A 24,583-nucleotide genomic window follows, 5' to 3' on the forward strand; every position below is an offset into this window, starting at 1 on the left:
AGCAAAACCAATTTACTTCACATAAAGAATATGAAATGGTGAAATTGTCATGGACAACATGATTGTAACTATTTGTGACAGAATTTGTGGGCAACCAAGTGAGATTCGTTTTTAAGTTTGAATAAAATCCATTATTTAACGCATTTAATTATGCTTTTTCAATAACAAAATATTTATCAAAATATCATGCTAAAATGTAATACATTAAATAATGTGATTTTTAGCTAATATGTAGTCGTTTAGTTTTTTCTGTTTTCAAAAGTAATTAACAAAGTATGTTTAAAAAAATTGAATATTTCATAGAATAGTAACCAAGTTTTAAAAGTGTTCTAATTAGGTAACTGGTGTTATTTTTGTTCAAATCAGATAACATAACATTCAGATTGAGCCATGTCCTTTTTTCCATGTGTCAAGAAAAAAATGGAGTATAAGATGCTGGGGTTGAATTATTTTAATTATGAAATTATATTTATTAAAAATAAAAACCATTTAATTACATTAAAAATTAAAAAAACAAGTTACAATCCACGTCATCACTCGACGTTAGCATCAAATAAAAGAGAAAAAAGAAACAAAAATGCACATCACCACAGTTACGTATGAAATGGATGAAAAAACCCTTAATTTTAATGAAGAATGAATGTTGAGTGACCTGATTGGAACACTTTTAAAACTTGGTTACTATTCTACAAAGTTACCCCAAAAAAATATTACTATAATCGTTAATCTTATATTTAGGTTGGAAGGTGTGGTATAAAGCCCCTATGGGCTTTGTCGCGTCACGTCATATGGGGGCTTTAAAACCCCTCCATTTAACTTGCATGCAAATATGCAATGGTTTAAACTTTCCATCATCGTTACCTGATTATTTTTTTATTTAAATTTAAACATTATTTAATTTTGATATATTAATTTAAATAAAAAAAAATACAATGCCATAATTTAAATAAAAAAAATACAATGTCATAATTTGAATAAAAAATACAATGTCACTAAAAAAATACAGTTCTTAAGAAAAGACGACGGCTCATATGAAACCGACGCCTAAACTGTGCATCATCGTACAACGGATTTTCACAAAAATAATCGTGCATTAAACGTTCATGAGCACCTAACCGATCTCATTCAAGAGGCGCTTGTCTGGTACGTGTTGTAGACAATTGGGCTTCTTCTCGCAAATAATTAATCGCCTCATGCGTTACTGCGATAAGCATATCGTCGACAACACCGTTAGATGAAGAGCTGGACGAATCGGATGAAGAGTGTGATGACATTTTTAAAAATGATTGGAGAGAATTTATGTGTTATTTGTGAGTGGTATGTGTTTGAGTTTGTGATTGGTGTGTGTTTGAGTTTGTATATATATTAGATTTTAAAAGCCTTTTTTTATAATATGACCGTTCACCAACGGTCAAGTTTGACCACCACATCGTTCCACGCGTTATAATGGTCGTTAGTACGCTGGCAAGGCAACTATAGCGCCCATGTCATGGCGGGCTCGGGGTGGGAGTGGGGCGCCAGAGCGTGCTAAAATGCCCTAGGTGGCCAGGGACGGTATACCATAGCCCCTAGCCTTAAATGGGAGTATACTATCTAACACTTATCAAGTCCGTTTACTCTTCCATCAAAGTCACTCAAATTTCGTTCTAACTATAAAACCACTTAACTTTCATTAGTGATCCATTATTGTGATTTTTTTTTAAATGTTAAATGTTAAATTAAATGACCTAATTGAAAAAAAAACATTAAACTTTACTACCATTTAATGGTTTTTTCCTTAAAGTATTACCTGAAAGTAGGTGGTGATAGATAGAGATTTAAAGTCACTAAATCATAAGTAAATTTCATAATCTATATAGTTCATTCAGTTATACAGGTATAAAAAAAAAAATTCAACAAAACATTATAAATGAGTGGTTTTTACAGTCAAACAGAAAAAAATACCAACTTATTAAAACATTATTAAAAATAGGTTACTATGTGATGTATAGGAATTTATACATCTTTTAAATGTCAAATTTATCCCTGTTTATGCGAAAACTCTTTGTATTTTCATTAATTTTGATACTCATTGGAGTTATTTGTGAGAATACAGGTCCGGGCTTTGGCCCCGGGTTAAAACGAAGGCTTTTGGAGCAAAACTGAGGAAAAACGGCCAAATCCAGCAAACTGGCAGATATGGCACGACCGTGCCAGGTCAGCCAACAACAACACTATCGCCAGCACTATCACCCAGTCGCGCATGCACGAGCTAATTCCAGAGAATTACCGACACGCACGGTCGTGCCATTCCCAAGCACGATCGTGCCCGAGCCAAATCGTTTCCAGATCAGATCAGTCGATTCACGAGAACACAGTGATCATTAACGGTGAAACATCGACAAGCAAGGCGTGCCATCACTTGGCACGGTCGTGCCATCTCGGGAACTTTTGAGCGGGATTTTTCCAGAAATGGCAGTAAACAAGATCGACAGTCGGAAAGCCACACTGACACATACCACGCACGACCCTGCCAGAAGGTGGCATGGTCGTGTCAACCGGACAGTAGCATATATATGTGTTTCAGCTCATTTGCAAGGGTGTTTGACCATTTTGGTGAAGTTTTCTCTCAAAAATCTGGACTTGGAAGCTTGTTAGAGCGAAGGAGAAGCTTTGAAGAAGACCTAATCACTTGAAGATCCACCCATTCACCATTTAATCTTGTCTTTAAATTTGGTTAGCTTGTTTCTTGCATTATAAACGATTTAATCTTTCTTATACTTAAGTTAGTTGTCATGAGTCTTATGGGCTAAACATTTGTGTTGCTTAAACTTGGTTGAAGCTTATGAATATGTGAAAATATGGAAGGAGATGTGATGATTGTTCTTGTTAATCTTCATATTGATATTTAGTCTTGTTCTTGGAGTTCATGTGCATGTTTCAAGTTGTTGTTCTTGAGTGTTTAATCATAAGTATATGCATATGATGTATTGGAAAGCCCGTGTGTGGATTATGGTTATTGAATCTTGTTAACTTGTTAGTTTGATTCATAACATGAAACTAGGAATGATAATTGCCAACATGAATTGAATGATGATTTGAACATGTGTATGAATTCTTGCATTTAGATTTGGAAAGATCATAAGAATGTTTATATGAATTCTATGGTATGCGTTTGTGTTAATATGATGATGTAGGCCAAGATTATTATCTAGCATGACCATGCTTGTGGTTCATATCAAGAGGATGATAAAGATATTATTTACTTAAAAGCAAATTAGGGTGATTAGTATGTTATTCATAGTTGTTTTCCTTAATTTGTAGAGTTAGAAGTTTTGACAAACAAGTAACTCATGATTAAAGATTAACACTAACTTAACAAACGAACTTAAAAAGAATAATTCTTAGGTGATTAGAGTGTTATTTCATTTTAGTTTTCCTAAGGATTATAAAACTAGGAACCTTGATTGGGACTTAGTTAAATTAGAGTTTGTATATCACTAATTCTTCCCTTTAGTTGTCATATGTTCATTAGTGGATACTTAGTTTAGGCAACTTTTCTTAGACACTGTTATTTCTAGAATACTTAGTAGCTTATTATTTGCATGATAATTTAGAAAGACCAAACCCGTTAATTGAAAAGACTTTAAAGTAACAAAAGTTTAATATCAAGACACCGCGTCCACGAATTGATATCAGGTTCTTACCAATAAACTATATTATCATCTGATGGGTACACTTGCGCTTTTTGTGTGTATTTTAGTTCTTGGGTGAAAACCATTTAAAACTAAATTTGTGTGAAGGAAAATTCATTCATAAAAATATATACAATTCACGCACATCACTATGCCACGTTTTATCCTTTTTATTAAATATATCAATTTATTATATGTATATATATATATATATATAGAGAGAGAGAGAGAGAGATGGAGAGAGAGAGAGAGAGAAAGAGAGTTTAAAATACAAAAGTCCCTTAACGTATGCGACCACCCAATAACATGCGTAATTTTAATTTTTGGTGGCATGCGGGTTTTGATTTTTTGTAACGTTCGTAATTATCCAATAACATTTGTAATTATGCAAATAACATGCGTTAATCCACACGTAATTATGTCAAGTTAATTACTATTGTGCCACTATGTTCAATTAAAGGCCTGAGGTAGGTCAGATGTGCAGTTGAGATGCTCGTGTACGCTTCACACAATAAGGTGGTCTTGTATGTTAACCTTCCCCGTATATGTGTGTGTCAGTGTGTATATATATAATGCCTTGGAATATATTAGTCAACTTTCTAGATGTTCATATCATTGGACTTCATTAAAGTTCATATGATCTACTTGATTTAAAAGGTGCTCTTAGACCAAAACTTGAAACAGGCCAAAATTCTTCTTAGTTTGTTACTCAATTTGTAGATTATAATTTAAAAAACTGATAATATAACAACTAGAGAGCATTAAGGGCCTCAAGTTGCTTTTTGAGATCTTCAAGATCATCTACGGTGTCCACAGCGTCGTTTGAGACCGTTGGATGCTTGTAGACATCAGCATTTGGAAGCTCATGAACAAGACCTTCTGGCAGTGCATCTGCATAAAGCAAAACTACATCAACATTCAATAAAAGGGTAAAAATGCAAATATTACATGCGGCAATCTTGACCCATTAACTTACATTGATCGATCATTCGATCCGGATATGTGTTTCATCTCTAAAATGTCAAGTGAGTTACAAACTTAAATGGTTCGACTATGAAAAGAGTATTGAAATGTATAAAAACCTCCTAAACCATTTTTTAATCATATTTATCACATTATTATTTAATAAGTTAACGTGTTTTGACCCGTTATTTAACCCGTCTGCGAGAACCATTCTAACACTTGATTATCTTAACCTCAGTATATAATATTTTTCTACCAAAACATTAATGTTCTAGATTTTTTCAAAACTAACATGTTAGTATGAATAAAAACATGCTATCTTATAAGATGATTGTTCATTTTTTTCTTTTTGCATAAAAGAATTTAAGAGGTTTTAAACACTTTAAACAACTTTTAATTGACCTTTTGTGACGTGTTTCCTTTTAGCTAAAGTTTTTTAAATTTACCGGGTGTTCGCAATTTAATACAAACCCAGATAAACTTGTTTTTTTAGTCATATGGCTGGAATTGTCCCCTCTAAAACATTTATCGAGTTCACGTTCAGTAGTCAAGTTGACATTTTATGGTCGAATCCAAACCCTAAGGTAAGATTTCTAGCACTAATTACACACTTCAGGTGACTAAGAAACGAGTGTGTATTTGCCGCAATAATACACACACACACACACACACACACACCTGTTTCTCTCTCCCGTTACTTATGTTTATCTTTTCTGCATTACATACAACTGTACAAGTGCATTTATGTGGTTCTCGCAGTTCTTAACATGTTATTGGTTCTGAAACGAATACACACACACATGGCCATAAGAATTAATTTAGTTAATAATAGAATAGAATAGGCTAACCTGAGCTTTGGCCATTTATGACATCAACCTCACAATCATCAACAACACTGAAAAGCAACAAATAAGATAACACGTTTGTCAAGAACAGGTGATTACATTATTCTAAATCCAAATTTACAAACAAAACCTTTTAGAAATGATGTAGGCAATTCCAACCCATTTACTAAACGGGTCAACTAGGTCTATGTTTTGTCCCTAATGCCGGCCGGTATAACTAAAAAAGTGTTAATTTCATGTATTCCCTTGAAAACTTGTTATAATCTCATATTCTACCCAACAAGAAGTCACGATCTCAAATATACCGATTTTCAAAATTATCATGTTTATACCCTTCCCTTAAAACTTGAATTAGGATATGAGAGAAGGGTAGAACTGTCATTTACAAATTATACTTCATGAAGTTGACCAATTATGAGATATGTAAGTATTTTGAATAGGTATATTTTAGTAGGATAAATATGATATTATGCAAGTCTTCAGGGGTATATACAAAATTGCGCCTTAGAAAACAGCATATAAGAAAGCCGGTCGAACAGGTCAAAAGTTTCCGAAAAGTGCAACTTTTTTAAGCATAAAACCTCATAAATCATTTTACTCAATTTATTAATAAAATAATAATATAATATATTAGATTATATTTGACATCTTGAGTGTTCGGGTCAACCCAACACCACCTCTACAAAAAATTACACGTTTTGACCTGCATCCATTTTGTCATTAAATATCATGAATTGAAAGTCATGAAACATTAAAAGACGTTAGTGTAAGTTACCTTATATTCCACTCGTTATCGGCATGTACTGGGATTTCAATTGTTGATAGTTCTTCCTCCATCTTCGCTTTGGCAGCTGCATCCCTTGCGGGTTTTAAGAGCATGTACTCTTTCTGCATAACAAAATTATTCTAGCATCAACAAGAAACCAACAACCTTAAACGGAATCAATGTTTCAAACAAAACATCCATAATATCAACTTACCTGGCGTTCTAGACAAGGTCCGTTTGAACATTGAGGGTTCGGCTTCATTGCCATCGTTGGGAAGTAGTCTTTAAGAGCATTGTATCCCTGATATCCATAATATAAAACAAAATATGTCGAGAACAAAATTATATATATATCCACATGTGGATCACTATTGGCCCGTGGCCAGAATTATTTATCTATGAGGTTATTTATAAAAATGAATGTGTGTGGTGTGTAGTGTTTACCAAGTATGGTGAGACTTGCCCGAATTTCAGCAAGAACTTGAGTGTGTTTTGGACTAAAAGCCCAGCAACGACCCCCTATCAAATAATTTAGGAAGTTAGCCACAAATGTACACAGCATGATTTTCAAATCTACATTCACGATAAACATTTAAAGAGGCATAGTTGCCTAAACTTACTAAGCTACTGACTGGCATGAGTTAGAAAGTGGGTAAGAATTAGATAATAATGATAATAACTAGTATTTTGACCCGACACGCGTTGCCGCGGTGTCAAAACTTAAAGTAACTCGAACTTATACCGTCGGATATTTGACCCAACATGTTTCCGAACAAACTTTAAGTCAAAACGTAGATCAACTGAAAACGCACATGAAATAAGTACGAAAATGTATTATATTTGACATGACTCATTGCCGAGAAAACTTACATCAAAACGTAAACCAACTTCGATTTATAACGAAGCGTACTTAAAAATAAGCACGTAAGAAAATAGTGTTTTTTACGTTAAAGAATGGTACCACGCGTTGCGGCGGAGTCGAAACGTAAAGTAACTCGAATTTCTACCGCCTAGTGAAAACGTATTATATTTGACCCGACTTGTTTCTGAACAAAGCGTAGACCAACCAAAAACGTACATAAAAATAAGCACAAAAATGTATTATATTTGACCCACATACATAAAAATAAGCACGTAAAACTCGACTACTTGAGGGGGTCAAAATGACATTTTACAAAGTTTTTAGAAAGTTGAGGGGGTGTAAGTGGCAATGCTAGAAGTCGAAGGGTTGAATAACAAAATAAAAAACATGTGTTGATGGCATTGTTGTAAATTTGGCAAAGAAAATATATCGAGTCCAAGAACTATTATATATAATAATAATAATAATAATAATAATAATAATAATAATAATAATAATAACAGCAACAACAACAATAAAATATATCGAGTCCAAGAACTATTATAATTTAAAAAAGAAACACCGCATTTAATGGGTGTAAAAGGCGTTGCTAACCATAGTAGTAGGCAAAGATGCAGCACAAACTCCTTCACGTTTAAGTGTGCGTTCATCCACCCCAGATGCAACAACCTAAACAAGAAAACAATCACAAAAAAAAAAAAAAAAAAAAAAAAAAAAAAAAAAATTCTTCACATATTATATTCAGGGCAAAAAATGTGGAACATGTAAAGTTGATTTATAGTTTATATAACTACACACTTACCAAAGGAGGTGCACATGCAAAACAAGCAGTTTCTCCAGGAATCAACAACTGTATATGACCCGAAACAGCATCCTCAGACACACCTAACAAAAGAAAACAAGTATTAAACTAAATTTATGAATGGAACAGCAACGTAAGATCAACTAACTATTAAAAAAGGACAAATGCATTTACTTACCAGACTCCATCCAAGTTTGATTAAGTTCATTGCAAGCCTGTATACAAAAAACGGTTAGATACCCAATCATAACTCATCCTTCACTTATGAAGATATAAATTTAACTAATTATTAAAAAAACAAACGTTTTTGGGAAAAAGTTGAATAAACCTGATTAACAACCATCCTTGCTTCATAATTATCTACACAGCTCAAAACAAGATCCACCCCGGTGCCTTCTTTCTTTTGATTATAAGATTTATTTGTGAGACTTGAAATGAAAGTTTCGAAGCCTTGCACTGTTGTTATGTTCATGGTAAAGCTCTGAAAAATAGTAAAGAAATATTATAGTGTGAAGAAGTCGAAAGAAATTAGATAATATAAAAATGAAAATAGAAGGCGGTCTTAACTCTTTAACTGAATACGAACATGAACATATAATCAAACAAATTATTTTGTTCATGTTCGTTCATTAAGAAAATGAGCATGTTCGTGTTTGTTTAAAACCTAAACAAATTGTTAACAAACATAAACAAACAAACTTGAGCGAACATTATTTTTAAAAACATTAAACAACACAAATGAAGAACATAAATGACCAAACATAAACGAACACAAAGAAGTTGCTTTTATATAAATCATTGATTAATTATGATAAGTTCCATTGGAAAGCGCATTTTCATTACTAGAATGCCCAGTTACTAATTAGTTATATATATAAGTAGTTAGAACTTAGAAAGCCACTTTTATGTTTATATTAATATAAATATAACTACTTATGTATTTATTAAATTCAAAAGAACAAAAAGTAACAAACAAAAACAAATGTAAATAAACGAACGTTCACGATCATAAATGAACGAACAAAACGTGTGTTCATGTTCGTTCGTTTAATTAAATGAACATAAAAATTTATTCATGTTTCGTTCGTTTATTAAATAAACGAACTTACCGAAGGACAAGCTCACGAACAGTTCATGAACATTCGGTTCATTTACAAGCCTAGGTATTGGATTAAGATATAAGCATAGTTATTAAAGGCACTAGGAGCACTCAAGGCGCATAGGCCTTGCCTGGGGCCTAGGCGCAAAGCGCAAAAAAAGCGAGGGCCTGAGAAAAATAAAGCGCATAATGAAATTTTTTTAAAGATATATTATGTATTAGAAAAAGAATACTATTCTTCAAATAAAATAAACAAAGTCTAGTATGTAACACTTTATATCATCTAATTAGTACCAATATATTAGTGTATTAGTGTAGAAAAGTAGTTTTCCTTGATTAAAAGTAGAAATTTGGCTAGAATCTTGTCAGAATTTAGTCGGGAACTCTCCGGAATCTAGGAATCTTGCCGGAATGTGCACCTGAACCATCACCTGGAGAGTTAAAGCGCAATTTCCTCGACTTAAAGCGCAACTGCCTCGCCTCGCCTGAAAAATGGGCCTAGGCGCAAGAGGCGATGGCTTTTAACAACTATGGACATAAGTAGAAAATGAAGAAAATTCCTATGCATTTATGTTAAGAACTTTAAATTTATACATCCAATACGCTTGCCTATATAAACTATGAATACAAATACCATGGCAAAGTGGATATACAGGTATACAACCATTTCAACATATTTACAATTACAATAGCAGTGATCAATATGCAGCAACATATTAATACTTCTTTTGAAAATATTACCTCGAGAACAACGTCCGGATTTATTTCTGATAACGTTTGGACAGCAGCATCAGTCTTGGTCATACCAACCTGAGGCATATAAAAACAACGTTAACACGCCTCACAATAATAATAAACAATTAAAAGTGACAATAATATCAATCACACTTCACACCTGTTCAGGACGAAAAAATAGCCTATTCATGTTGGCTAACTCCACTGTATCGTAATCATACAACAAAAGACGGCCAATACCACATCTCGTAAGCATTTCAGCGGCAACACTCCCCACCCCACCGATACCCTGTGAAAAAAAAACAGAAGTATTAAGTAATCATTTTATCTAACTTGCTCATACATAGCAAAAAGTGTGATGTAGGCGATTAAGCCTCAAAAGTTATAATTGAAAAGATGGGTTCAGTACAGACAACTATAGCAACTGAAAATTCCCGTATTCTTTCATAATTGTCCACAATACCCATCCTCTGCAGCGCCATAAGCCTACTATACGGGTTGCTGTCTACAACCTCTGCACTCATATCCTGAAATCAAATCAACAGTATTACTAAACTACCGGAAACAAATAACCGCTTTATTAGAAATAAATTGCAGCCCGGTATAAACGTAGACAAAACCTTGACTTTTGAACGACGAGTCGGTGCAGCCATTGCAAGACTGGTGAGATTCTCTACACGCAACCGAATCTGCAAGCACAGTAATAACTTATAACTAGTAACAAAGGTAGCATATACCAAAAAACAAAAATATTTTCCTTCATAACAAAATTACATAATTATACGCCAAAAAATGCCTTTTAAAGTTAAAGTTTCAGCTTGTTGTCAGTTTACCGGCCACTTTATTGGAAATTGGATCCTTCTTTACATAATATATATAGTGGATGAGGACTTACGCCCCCCGCTTGCGGTATGCGCATATAATGTATATATGTGTGGGCCATCGGGGAGCAAAAGTGAAAGTGCACTAATTTTAACGTTATTTTACTAATTTCGTGAATATAACGCTAAAAGTTGAGGACGGTTAATCATGCATCATGTGGTGGCGTTGATAGCTGAAAGACAAAAGGGTACATGCACTAATCGGTCTTTGTCCCGATTGCTGAGTGTTATGTGCCTTATGTCCAAGGCTTGATGCAAAACTACTATCGAGACGGGGGTCTCACTGGGGAAGCAGCCTCTCTATATTCCTACGGGTAGAGGTAAGGTTGTCTACATCTTATCCTCCTCAGACCCTACCTTTGCTTTGCTATTGATGGGATTTACTGAGTATGATGACGATGATGATGATGATGAGATCTATCCTGCTAATGTTAATTGGTGTAAATAAAAATAACTAATTATATAAACCCTAATTCTCTCAAACAAAATGTAGTGACGAATCTCTGATAAGTAAGTGTAATTACTCAGTAATTTGAAACAAACAACCAAACAATTTCAGTATGCATGTCACATAATCAGACAATCAAACAAATTGAACGATCAAGAGCATAATTCGACAGTTAATTGATGAAAAAAGGGGTAGAATAATAAAAGGGAAATTAGGGTTTTGTAAACATCGATATTAAATCATTGATTTGCAACATTTTGAGCACAGAAACACTACGGATGATTGGAATTGAGATGAAAAAGAAAGTTACTTGATCGATGGAAGCATGATGAGATGGATCGGATAATGAAGTTTTGAGATTTTGGAGATCAGATAGCGTCGCTTTCAGTTCCGCCTCCATTGCTGCCGCTCTGTGGTTCAACTCTATGTTTTTGTGACTGTTTTTTCGTTACAAAGGTCAAAGCTTGTTAGATCTTGAGTTGCTAGAAATCAGAATTTATGTCAAGAATTAGTATAGCTATTGCGGCTCACTTGACAATCCGGATTCATCCTCTTAATACTATGACATATGGCGTTGACTAGACGCATCATCATCTTGCCCACTCGTGCCTCCCGTCACTTGAGTCTGTTCTGGTTAACCTCTGCTCGCCCAAGCTACCACACCTCCAAACAGTCCCACAACAGCCGCTCGCCCAAGCGACCATGCTCATCCCGGTGCTCACGGGTGACCATTCGCGGCACCCCGTTGCGGTGCCTGTGAGCCACCTGGCCGCCTATGTGGCTCACCCCGGCGCTAACGGGTGCCACAACGCACGGTCTTATATAATTGTTAATATTTCTTTGTCTCTCGTATTACCTCCAGCTTTGTTTTATGCGTAATGTATACGTAGATTATGTGATTCTTGTGGCTCTCAACATTATAAGGTCATCCGTATACCCCTTGAGAAGGCCTTCAGGGTAGGGGAGCGGGGAATACCACGCCACCCCCTGATACCTTTTGATTAGTGACGGATCCAATATTTTTTTTTCCAGCGGGTTCCTTTTGGTAGACTTTCACCAATTATCATTATTTTTTTCTAAATCATACAAGGTTTCCACTAATTTTGTTTCCATTTTTTTCAAACCAAAGGAGGTTTCCAGGAACCCCCAAAACCCCACTGAATCCATCCCTGCCCCTGGTCCCTTGAAGTTGTGTGGTATCCGACGTGTGTATTCCTTGCTTCCAATATCTATTCATCTCTCTCTTTTTATACCTCTTTATTTAATTTTAAAAAGTACAGAAAAAATGGGTGAAGAATGGGTATAACATAGGTTTAGATAGGGGCGGAAATTCTTGACATGACCCGTTAACCAGACACGAAAAAAACAGGTTGGGGTCGACTAATGTAACACCTCGAATTTTTGTGTCCAATGATGTGTTAACACGTGTCATTTGATTACACGTGGCATTGATATTAAATAAAGGACTAATTTTGACAAACCTTGAAAGTATGTAAATTCGAGGGTTATAAATGTCAACCAAGGGTAAATATACTGTATAGTAACCCTAAATGATGCTCGTACCTTCAAACGAATAAATCATGGATCGTACGGAAGCGAAACGCGGAAGAAAGTGAGAGATTACGAGCTACAGGGGTTAACTGTGTCAACATGTTTAATTATACCTCTGAGTGACCCTTTAACGTTCCCAAGGCCTTGTAACAGTATAATACACTCACTAGAATACAATATATAAATTTCGCGAAGTTCCGTTTTAAAAACAAGAAAGTTATGATCAAATTCGTATGAGAAGGGTTAAAAGCGTCAATAATATAATTTAAGGCTTTCCGGACAATAAGTAATCTAACCGGGGGCTTAACGATACGTGTAAGTAACGCGAGGTCCTTAATTGTAATTAACCGAGGGCCATATCGCAAAGTTACCCCTTCAAACCCGAAAGGTCAGGTAATTAATTACCAAGATTTTATAATCATTACAAAAAGATTTAAAAAGATCCTATTCTTAACCCTTACGGACCGTAAAGGGTATGCCTTACGGACCGTAAGGAGGTGAATGATTGTGTTTGATCCGCCTGTGGCTTACGGACCGCAAGGCCGAAGCCATACGGTCCGTAAGCGATGCCTAGCGACAGAAATGTGGCTGTTGGCTGATTTAAACGGCCAAACATGTGGGAATGGGTTTATCAGAGGTATGGACGCCCCCTACTCGACCCATAACTCTCTAGGACACCTGCCATTCATCCATGGTCACTTGTAGACCAATGTGTGATGATCTTGGACCTTGTCTTTGACTATAAATAGGCTTGCATTGTTCATAACTATCACACACCTCAAACACACCTTCTCTGATCATTCTAAGAGCTCTCAAGTGTTCTTCTTTGTTCTCTAAGCAAGCCTAAGCTTCTGTAAGTCGTTTAATTCCTTTGTGGTTCAATTTTACTTAGTTATATAGCTAAAAACCAAACCGTCGTAACTACGGTTTGACTTCAAAATAAATCCATAATGGCTCAGTCTTATGACGGATCAAAAGTAGTTATGAGTTGGTAATTATGTGGGTAATAAACCCCTAAAAGGGTTCCCTCTGATCACCACTCTAACTAGCTCAAATGTCGAGTCAAACGAATGCTTAAAAAGTCAACAGAAAGCTATTTTTGCGATTCTTGCATAATCTGTGATATAAATGATATGCAACCTGTTTAGACACTCATAAAACATAATATTAAGTGTATAAACTTGTTTACGCTCGTTTGAATCGACCATTTGCTATATTGAACCGGTTCGGAGCCGAATGTCGCAAAAGTTTGACTTTTGCTTTGACTTCAGTTCTGACCCGTTTTAGTGAGGTATAGATATGCCTTAGGACTCTCTTAAGACCAGGTTACATGATGGTATAACCCTCTGTGACCGGTTCATGATTTGTCCGAGTCTTTTACGCGTTTCCGTTAATCGCCTAAAAGTTGACCGTAACGCCCTTTTTTTTTTAAATAAAACGAGTATTTCGGACACGTGAACGGACCATAACCTTGCTTACTAAATTATAAGCATGTCCTTAAAGTTTCACGTCAATCCGAGGTCTAGAATGGTAGTTATGCTAAATAGCGCAATTAAAGTAAACTTTTGTAATAAACGGCGCAATTAGCATAACGCCTATCTAAACCAAGATTTCGTCACCAAAACTTTTACCCACTGTTATAAAATAATATTTTGGGATTTTTAAAGATTTTTAATTATTTTTACCTTGCTCATAACCTGCGGTTATGGCTACGGTTCGGTAAATACCGAATATGCCCTTTTCGGCCAAAACTTGAGTTCTACAAGGTCTTTTGACCCGATTCCAGTTGCTACTGATTTTAAATAAGAAATAAAGTATTTTAAACTTTATAAACTGTTCGGGAAACTCAGATTTCCTGTAGAACTCGAAAAGCTCTTTAAAAGTCTTTAAAATGACCGAAAAACCCCTATGGGGCGTAATATTAACTTAAACTCGTTACGGGCATCACGGAAGGTATCCTAGTGATGCCACAACCTCTTTAAGGCATATTGACTTAGGAAACAAGCGTAGGACTCTCACGGTTAACCGTTTCGCCTATTGCGCGCACGGTTCGACTTATGAAACTAGTTTTCATAAATTAGCCGATACGGGTCAAATTATATTATTTGGACCCCAAAATCCAGAGTGTAAACCTTAAACCCATATAAAACAAGTCTCTGAACTTGTTGGGTCGGAATCACACTCCATCCTCGGTTTTCGCCTTTTCGCGCGATTAAACCGTATTTATCTTTCGAAACCAACCGGTCTAGGCTACGGCTAATATAAAGACCCGTTAGGATTCTAATAGGTTAATTAAAACCTTCGTTCTGGAATAGGAGCCCCAGTAAAAGCTATCTGTGACGTAATCCATTAAGGAATATACTTGCAAAGGTAAATACTTTAACTTATTTTCCCTTATACGGGCTTGGGAAACGGTATATTAATACCGCTTGATTGAGCATCATATCTTCCATCGCTTAGGTGGTTAATTGAATAATGTGATCGGCTCATTTAAACAGTCTTGTTACTTAAAAGCCTTTGGGGGGTTAATGACCGTTGTCCCGGATATCCTTGGCATCATTTTACGAAATGGCCACGACCTCGACATCCCGGTGTAGGCGTACACCCGATATATTATGTCGACATTATTACTATTAAAAGACGTAGCCGTTGGTTTTTACACTACGGTTTTACGCAATGTGGTGTGTCTATTAATCTTTAACCCGGACAGGATCCGGGCTACTGAACGCATAAAAGAACATGTAATTCGTCCACAAGATTATAATTATAAATAATTTTCCCAAGTTATAAAAGAGTTTGTGCCTCGTGCATTCAAATCAATTTTTAATAAACATTTTCAAATGTGTCAGTTGAACGTATTTACCAGTGTAAACTGACGTATTTTCCCCAAAAGATTAAGTGCAGGTACTACACGAAATTTGGCTGGTAATAGCTTTCTAGCATCACGAATAGTCTCGCAAACTTGATGCTGTATCTGATCGAACAATACTTTATTTTATTTATGATCCCCTGTGGATACAATTCGACTTCTGTAATACACTTGATATTACATTCAAAAGGTTGAATTATATTTATCTTTATGCTTCCGCTGTGCATTCATATAATTGTGTGGTTTGACTATATTGTTGCCAACTACGTCACGGTAATCCCCCACCGGGCCCACCGGTGATACACGTGGAAATCGGGGTGTGACAACTAACACGACCCGTTTAAAAAATGGGTCGGGTTTGGGTTGACCCGTATTAAAAACGGGTCGGGTTCGGGTTGACCCGTTAACCGGTTTAACTATTTAGATAAAAAAAATCTTTTATGTTTCGTTTTTGTTTTTTTGGTTTATATTTTACATGGTTACTTATAATAATGTTAATTTGACACATTATATTATTTATTTATCACATTCATACTCATCATTAAACATGTTATCGATAACCCGCTTAAAACCGAACAACTCGTTAATAAATCGTCAACATATATCACTCATTTAAAAATATGGGTTAAACAGGTGGGGATCGGGTTGACCCGAATTAATATGGGTCGGGTTAGGGTTGAAATCTTTGACCCAAATAATAATATGGGTCGGATTCGGGTTGAACATTTCAACCCACTAACCCGCCAACCCCGTAACCCGTCAACCCACCGACCCATCAATCCGACACAATTGCCACCCCTTGGTTTAGGGATAGATGTCTTGAGTTGGAGGAGAAGATGATGCGAAGGATTTAGTTATAGCAAAAGGTAAAATGCCACCAAAAATAGATGTAGTGCGCACCTAACACATACGGACTTTGTGTGCCTGAATTTAATATTTTGTTTTGAAGAACCCGACAAACTTAAATCTATGTTTAATTCGTTTAGTGTTAATATATGTTTTGATCATCATAACATCATTGTGAGTTTAGTGCCCACCAACATTGGAGGTTTGTCACAAAATCCAAGTTCAACACTCTTCAATCTTCATGCATCCATCGTTGTTAATTATTAACCCATCTATCTATGTGCAAGTCAGTAGGCGTCGAGGGTGCTCACGTCCATCGCCACCATGGATACAAAAGTTGGGGGCTATATAGAGTGTGTGCCCCTCTTGTAAACAATGTGTTATCGTTGTTACTGGGTTGTTAATTGTGTTTGACTAACAAGTTCACATGTTGAAATTGACGGACCTAAACACAACCTATATATCTATTTGTTTCAAAGACATCAACTCTAACCCGAAATCACTTAAAACTAAGTACTTTCAATGACCCGTCAATATAGATATTTTCACCAATCCTCCGGGTTAAAGGTGAATTTCCATATAAGTCAACCTTTTTGAATTGGGGTAGAGGATGGAGAGGTCTCTCACATGGCGGATATATTACATTGCAAATTGGGGTCTTTTCCATTCACCTAGTTTGGGCTATCGATGGGATCTAACGTGGTACTTATAATGAACTAAAACCATTTGTGGAATGGTTTTTGGTTTGAAAAGAAGCTATCACTTTGGAAGGCGATGACCCTCTCTTTTGGTGGAAGGATCACCCTTATTAAAGTCATCTTAGGTAGCCTTCCAACCTATTACTTCTCATTATTTAATGTTCTTGTCCAACTCTGGTTTATCACAACTGAGAGATATGGATGATTGGACCAACTGCATACAATTACTGAACGGTTTTGAGCCTAAAGATCGGCCAGATATATGGTTATGGAAAGATCCTGATGGAGTCGATTTCTTTATGGTACGTTCTTTATGCCGTGAACTTGATGCTATGCTATGATACCTTTGAAACTAAATTGTTTTCTATGGAGAGTAGTTCTGAATAGTATTCCCTCGCGGGATGTGTTGTCTACAAGACACATTCCGGTTCCCACAACCTTATGTGCCTTATGCAACCCAACTACTAAAACGGCTAATCACCCTTTGATCTCTTGTTAATACTCAAAGTATGTTTGGCTCTAGATCTTTTATTGGATAAAATATTGATGCCAGTATTTCTATTAAGTGCGGTGGAGCTATTGGAATTTTTTTAGCAGTACAAGATACCAAGGCAAACAAAAAGGCGATTAATATAATCTTTGCCACTACATGCTGATTGCTTTGAAGAACTAGAAACAAGTTGATTGTTAACAATAAGCGGATCTCGTTTTCAAAGATTATTAGTGACATCAAATCTACTTCTTTTCTTTGGGCCCGGTACGATCAAGGTCCAAAAATCATGAGTTGGATTGGGAGAGGTAGCGGAGTTTTGGTTTTACCACTTTTCCATCGTAATAACCCTTGTTTGAGTCGCTTGACTACCCTCAAGGGTATTTTCCATGTTTTTATTTCCTATTCCTTAACTTTGGCTTGAGCACTTTGCTTAAGTCTTTATGAAATAAGCCGTCGTTAAAAAAAAATCATTTTGTGAATTTCTGTAGGGGCTCAAACTACTATGGAGATGAGTGCGTATATTAGATGTGTGGTGGTTTTTAAAAATTCCTAATATGTCACTTTCACCATTTATTTTTATTAAAAAGCAATTATTTATGAAATTATTTAACCTTTCAACCTCCATTGTGAGAGAGATTTAAATAGAAAGACAAATTATTATTACGTTTCTATGGTTGTTTTTATATACATATTCATTTTATCTACGTGTTGACGTAACTTTTGTTTAGAAACGGTTCATATCTTTACTGTACAAAACTAAGTTACTTTACATTTGGACCCGCTACATCGCACACGGGAGATTCACTAGTTATATTATATTACAAATAAAATATGGGTGTTTGGGGTTCCTTATTTTTCTGACTTTTGACTTATTGGTGGGTAAAAGGACTTATTTTAGTGTTTGGATTTTCTGTTGTTGTGAGACAAGAAGTCAAGAAGTAAGAAATTCTTACTTATTTTGAGGGAAAAGGACTTTTAATAAGTCAGAAATAAGTTAAGCCAAACATGCCCATACATTCTATTCTCTGGAAGAGACTGACTGACATTCCCCCGTTGAGGCCGGCCAAAAGGAAAGGAAAAGAAAGGAATCTCAAACACAAACGCACAGAGTTGGTGGAAGAGGAATGGATTCGTCAACCGCTTCTTAACCCTACTATTCATCTTCCTTCCTTCCTACACACACCACCGTCCTCCGCCGTACTACCACCACCGATGGCCACCACCACAGTCCAACCCAAATCCAAAGACAGAGTCCTCGCCACAGCTCACCAAATCGTAAAAAGCCTAAACATCAACACACAAGCAACCGAAGACATGATCAACATCTTTTCACGCTTCGACAATCGTCTCTCTAACATCACCGATTTGATCCAAAACGATGCCAAATTCAACGATCAGTTTCGAAAAGCCGAGAAGATTATTCTCCATCACGATTCAGACGCTTCACCGGAACAAGAACAATCTTCCGATTATCTCGCCGCCGTTGATCTCCTCATACAACTCACCGAAAACCTAACCGTTGAATCGTACAGTTTCGGTGACGTCATCGATCGAGCCGAAAACGCGCTTCAGTTAGCTATGTCGAAGCTTGAGGATGATTTCCGTCATGCCTTGATTCACAACACAGTTCCGTTAGACGCCGATCGGTTGTACGGATCGGTTCGTTCGGTTTCGCGCCCTAATTTGTCAAACAACAGTGAAATTGAAGATGAAATTGAAGGTGAATTAGATCGATTTGTTGAGGATGAACAAGAAGGAAGTACGCTGCATCATGAGAGAGGAGCGAGTTTAGGTGGCGATTTATGCGTCGATTTGATCCGTGTTGAGGCGATTGATGAACTTAAGGAGATTGCTGATAGGATGATTAGGTCTGGATATGAAAAGGAATGTTGTCAGGTTTACACCTCGGTTCGTCGAGATGTGTTGGATGAGTGTTTGATGATACTCGGTGTCGAAAGGCTGAGTATAGAGGAAGTGCAGAGGATTGAGTGGAAGATTATGGATGAAAAGCTGAAGAAATGGATTCTAGCTTTGAAAGTGGTGGTTAGGGTTTTGTTGTTTGGGGAGAAACGGTTATGTGAAACGATTTTTAACGAGTCGGAACTGGTTCAGGAGATTTGTTTCGTTGAGACTACAAAAAGCTGTGTGATGCAGCTGTTGAATTTTGGGGAGGCGGTTGCGATTAGTCCAAGATCGTCGGAGAAGCTGTTTCGGATTCTTGATATGTATGAAGTTGTTGGGGATGTTTTGCATGATTTAGAAGCGTTGTTTGTTTCGGAATCTGGCGAACTGGTTTGTAGCGAGGCGAAGGGGGTTTTGAATGGGTTGGGGATGACGGCTGTGGGGACTTTTATCGAGTTTGAGAATGCTGTGAAGGGTGAGAATTCGAAAGCCATGCAGAACGGTGATATTCACCCGCTAACGCGATATGTTATGAATTATTTGAAGTTGCTGGTGGATTATAGTGACTCGATGAACACTCTGTTGCCGAAAAACGACTATGATCCGAGTTCTTCACCGCCAGAGAACAGTGATGGTGTTGCTGCAATATCCCCTATAGCGACGCGTGTGCAAGAACTAATCGCGTCTTTGCAATCAAATGTTGATGAGAAATCAAGGTTGTATGAAGATAGTGCCTTGCGGTATGTTTTCTTGATGAATAACGTTCTGTACATCGTTCAAAAAGTGAAAGAATCAGAGCTTAGAAATCTGTTGGGTGATCAGTGGATTCGGAAACATCGTGGGAAGATCCGACAATGGCACACAAGCTATCTTCGAGCAGCGTGGGGAAAAGCGTTGCTGTGTTTGAAAGATGAAGGGATTGGTGGGAGCTCAAGTGGTGCCTCGAAGATGATTCTTAAAGAAAGGTTTAAGAACTTTAATGCTTGTTTTGAAGATATTTACAGGATACAAACACTTTGGAAGGTTTCGGATGCACAACTTAAGGAAGAACTTAGAATATCTATATCTGAAAAAGTTCTTCCAGCATACCGTGCTTTTTTGGGGCGGTTTGGAAGTCGGTTAGAGAGCGCGAGGCATGGAGGAAGGTACATAAAGTATTATCCTGATGATTTGGAGAATTATCTATTGGATTTATTCGAAGGGAAACCTGTTGTTATGAACCTCACAAAAAGAAAAAGTACATAGGATGCAATACATGATGTTTGGCAGGTATGTCTTCTGCTTATGCACATGAGGAAAACTGAGCATCATATAATGTAATTCGTTTTGTCGAGTTTTTTCAGGTTTGAGACTTGTCAACCTTTCTGCTGATCAAGAAAAGACTAAGATTAAGGTTATTATAATGTTATCTATGATACTGAAGGTAATACTGTAAAAGTAAAGTGACATGATCTGTTTAAACTTCTGTCATTTTCTTCAAAAAGTACTAAGTTGACATTAGAGGGCCAGTTTTTTTTGCTGCCTGTTATCTTTCCTTGTGGTTGTTGGACCCAACTTAAGTGAAAATATCTGTCTAATGTTTATCAAGTGGTAAACACGCACATGAACCAGACAAATTTAGACTTTCCAACCTTTAAGGGGCTAACAAAGTCTGTTTAGGCTATATAGTGTAGGATAAAGCCCACGCCACATCAGCTCCACGTGAGCGATACATAGGCAGGGAGCTTTATTGTTAACTACCATGTAGTGGGATAAAACCGCTTTAATGATTAATTTAAAATAAGAAAAAAGAAAAAAAAAACCACACAAATTTGATTGGTTTATGCACATGGCCCTACTCAATTCTCCCTCTAGCGACCGTTATGTGGCTGGCGAGTTGGTCAATGGCGCCCTGGGGCGGCGTTGGGGCGCGATAGGGCTTTATATGGCTGACATGGAAGGGGGCGCGAGCCCACACCATGTAGCCTTATTATAGTTCTCGGATTGAATCCAACCTTTTACTGGGTTTCTACGCTTAATCCCTTGAAGGACACTTGTCTAGTGCAAGTTGCATTTAACTTATCCCATTGCTTAGAAAGATATAGGTGGGACCCGTGAGTTTACCGGTACGGGTTTTTAGTTTTGGGCACGGGTTTTCATGGTAAAAAACTTAATTTTTTGGCTCATAAGAAGTTGTTAGCTCTTGTCCTCAAACCTGTGTCAACCAGGGCTAAGCCTAAACCCCTTATTTGGCCGAACTGATTTATTCAAACATACAAGACAAGCTCAAAACAGTCTTGATTAGAAAAAAAAAAAAAAAAAAAAAAGCACACTTGGGTTACACTCGGCTGTTGGCAGGTAACGGCAACACGCCATCAAAGAAGTCACCAAAGTATCCATGAGGCTCATGTACAATCCTTGATATTATATCTCGAAGTGTAATCACTCCTTCAAGATTCCCTTCTTCATCCACCACGTATATTCTATGTATCTCTTTGGAATCAAGCTTTGTGATTGCGTCTTTAAGCGTGTCTTCTTTTCTACAAGTAATCATGCCACTTACCAAAGGCGAAGCCTTCTGGTTATCCTCTAGATACCTTTTGACAGACGTCACAAAGTTCTTGGCTGTGATCGATCTGCAGTTACAGTCCCATGATTATATAAGAGAATTTTGGATGATGCAAACCCCAAACACCCTCTTAACGCGTTAAAAAATGTTTTGTTAATGCATACAACCCCAAAAGCATTTAGATTATTATCGTATTAAACTTTTTAATCGTGTTTAACGGATTAATTTTAACCCAATTATCCAACCCACCCAATATGAACTTATGCAGCAGAAATGAACCTGTAATCTTTATAAATTTCCGGAGCAATCAGTAGGAACTGAACGTCTCTGATGCTTATATTAGCAACTGGCTTATTTCCACCACTAACCACCGGTAACCCACCAACTCCCTTCTGCCTCATGAGGTTAAATGCCTGCAGCACAGGTTCATCCTCATCTACCTGCAAAATTTATATTAATTCCGTAATTACCTTATTTTTTAATAGATATTAGTGTGTCAAGTCTGATTACAAAATTTGGCCTATTTCTACCCCATTTTGACCTTTGTTTGACCCACCGAATTAACCACCTCCAACTAGATATAATTTACCGGTATCTTCTTAGAGGAGCTAAATGTAGTTTCTTGTTTGTTTATTTTAAAGTACCTTAATAACTTGATTGGCACTCATCAAGGGAAGACCAATGTCACATAATTTCTTGGAACCCAAGCTTTTAAACCACTGGAGATCAGCACATTCTTCCAACATGTGGATCACAGCAGATTGTGTAATGATGTTGTCTATCTTTTGGTCCCCTGGATCAACAACTGGTACACTCTTCATTCTGTACTTTGAGAGTAGTAAAAGCATCGTCAGAAATGAGTTTGATGTCTGCAATGCAAGAAATGGGGCCCACCGAAATGATCCTGATATATCCTTGACCTACGTGCCAGTAAGTATTTGAGCGAAACAGATAAAGGAACCGGTAGAGAAAAAAATGTTAAAAACTTAAAAATGTTGGAAGTAAAACCTTTGTGTTTTTATAGAAATCAGAGGAAGTTAATAACTCAAAAAAGTTTCCAGCAGTCTTGGGAGATTTAGGCTGGGAATCCTCTAATGCGCTTGAAAATGAATCGGATGTATCTAACATGCCATTCTTTTCTGACTGTACACGTAATATAAGAACAACAGTTAACATACTAATTTAGTAACTAGTTAAGAAGCAGCAGTTGTTAGCTGTTTAAAACTCAAGAAAACAAGTGTGTTAGTTAACCTGATGCAGAATCCACACAACAATGCCTGCAAACTCCACCATCCCAAGATATCTGTCGATCCAACTAGCATCCTCCGGTGCATCCACATTCACAACAGGAGCACTCAGAATTTTATGCTGGGATAGCAACCGGACGGCTTCACCCAGACTTGCATCCGATTTTATCTCGATTACTGAACAAAAAAAAAAAATTGCAGGAATTTTTAATCCAATCAATTAAAAAATAGAAAGTGATAACTAATAAGCACTAACCCTTTGTTTTGACATAAATATAAATATATATAACATGTTATCTCAATTTCCAATCAGAAATGATCAGATGCACACTACACTTGACTGATTAAAGTATGTAATTATGACACTATTCATATATGTTACGATCGCTAGATTAAATAACTTTTTTTTCTTTTATATAGATAGAACACCAAACTCACACGCTCTAATTCTACTACTAAACTACACCTATCCGTCCACCACTTGGAAAGACAAAGCCTTATCCAACACCTTGATACCGCTCGATTAAATAACTCATATAATCCGTAGTCACTTTGAAGTCAACTTGACAATATCCGGAACGATGAGGCACACAAATACAGTCGAACCAAATTACATAGATCGATCATGAGAACAACAACATGAGCTATTGACAATACTCATCAAACAATATACTGAACATAATCCGGAGTCAGTAAGTATGAAGCAAAATTTCTAATATTATGAACTATCAGAACTGATTAATTTTCTAATTATATAACTGATAACATCATGACATAATTAAAGTTCACTGTCAAATAATTAATATCTGCAATATAAATCCCTCCGAAATCCACTACATGAGACCGATCAGTCAATCACACATTCATTGAAGTGATCACATGCTCTAGATCCACCAGACACAACAAAAACCGATGCAGATCATCCAAATAACTTCGAATCAATCAACACACACAGTTTCAACGATCAACAACAACTCAATCAAAACAATCAAGAAAGAATATATATACCTTGTGAAGACGAAGCATGAGGAAACTCAGAAACCGGAATACTTTCAAAACAAACGTTAAGCTTCTCGGTAGGTGTGAGCTGCGCCTCTTGTATATCCCACAGTTCCTCCACCTCCATCCCTAGCTTCGCCTCTGGACTCCTCGGACTTCCTTCTTCTGTCACCATTTTCTCTCTCTAGAACTCTGTTTCTCTCTCTAGAATTCTGTTACGATCAAGTGTGTGTGTGAGTAGCAAAGTGCAAATAGTCTGTTTTGTATTATTGGTGAAGAAGACAAGTGGGGAGTGTTGGTGTACCGCGGCTGTTATTTATAGGTTTTATTGTGAGCCGTTGATGATGTGTTTGAT

General features: G+C 36.6%; 3 protein-coding genes across 3 annotated transcripts; 1 reads left to right on the forward strand and 2 right to left on the reverse strand.

Annotated features, from left to right (window-relative positions):
• Window positions 1-4,259: 4,259 nt before the first annotated feature.
• On the reverse strand, window positions 4,260-11,638 carry LOC110941711 (ubiquitin-like modifier-activating enzyme 5). The gene is made up of 14 exons (XM_022183370.2): window positions 11,386-11,638; window positions 10,367-10,435; window positions 10,160-10,273; window positions 9,907-10,035; window positions 9,753-9,821; window positions 8,241-8,393; window positions 8,091-8,127; window positions 7,913-7,995; window positions 7,705-7,779; window positions 6,693-6,767; window positions 6,463-6,549; window positions 6,258-6,370; window positions 5,486-5,532; window positions 4,260-4,565 (listed from the first exon to the last, which is right to left on the reverse strand). The coding sequence occupies exons 1-14, from the start codon at window positions 11,473-11,475 to the stop codon at window positions 4,426-4,428; spliced, it is 1,281 nt and encodes a 426-aa protein (XP_022039062.1). The 5' UTR covers window positions 11,476-11,638; the 3' UTR covers window positions 4,260-4,425.
• Window positions 11,639-18,367: 6,729 nt separating this feature from the next.
• Window positions 18,368-21,000, forward strand: LOC110941712 (exocyst complex component EXO70A1). The gene is made up of 2 exons (XM_022183371.2): window positions 18,368-20,703; window positions 20,778-21,000. The coding sequence occupies exon 1, from the start codon at window positions 18,538-18,540 to the stop codon at window positions 20,677-20,679; it is 2,142 nt and encodes a 713-aa protein (XP_022039063.1). The 5' UTR covers window positions 18,368-18,537; the 3' UTR covers window positions 20,680-20,703; window positions 20,778-21,000.
• Window positions 21,001-21,587: 587 nt separating this feature from the next.
• Window positions 21,588-24,497, reverse strand: LOC110941713 (SNF1-related protein kinase regulatory subunit gamma-1). The gene is made up of 6 exons (XM_022183373.2): window positions 24,238-24,497; window positions 23,234-23,406; window positions 22,991-23,125; window positions 22,627-22,902; window positions 22,262-22,422; window positions 21,588-22,049 (listed from the first exon to the last, which is right to left on the reverse strand). The coding sequence occupies exons 1-6, from the start codon at window positions 24,401-24,403 to the stop codon at window positions 21,752-21,754; spliced, it is 1,209 nt and encodes a 402-aa protein (XP_022039065.1). The 5' UTR covers window positions 24,404-24,497; the 3' UTR covers window positions 21,588-21,751.
• Between the last annotated feature and the right edge of the window lie 86 nt (window positions 24,498-24,583).

This window comes from Helianthus annuus, chromosome 5, assembly GCF_002127325.2.
Source record: "Helianthus annuus cultivar XRQ/B chromosome 5, HanXRQr2.0-SUNRISE, whole genome shotgun sequence".
Lineage (NCBI taxonomy): Eukaryota > Viridiplantae > Streptophyta > Magnoliopsida > Asterales > Asteraceae > Helianthus > Helianthus annuus.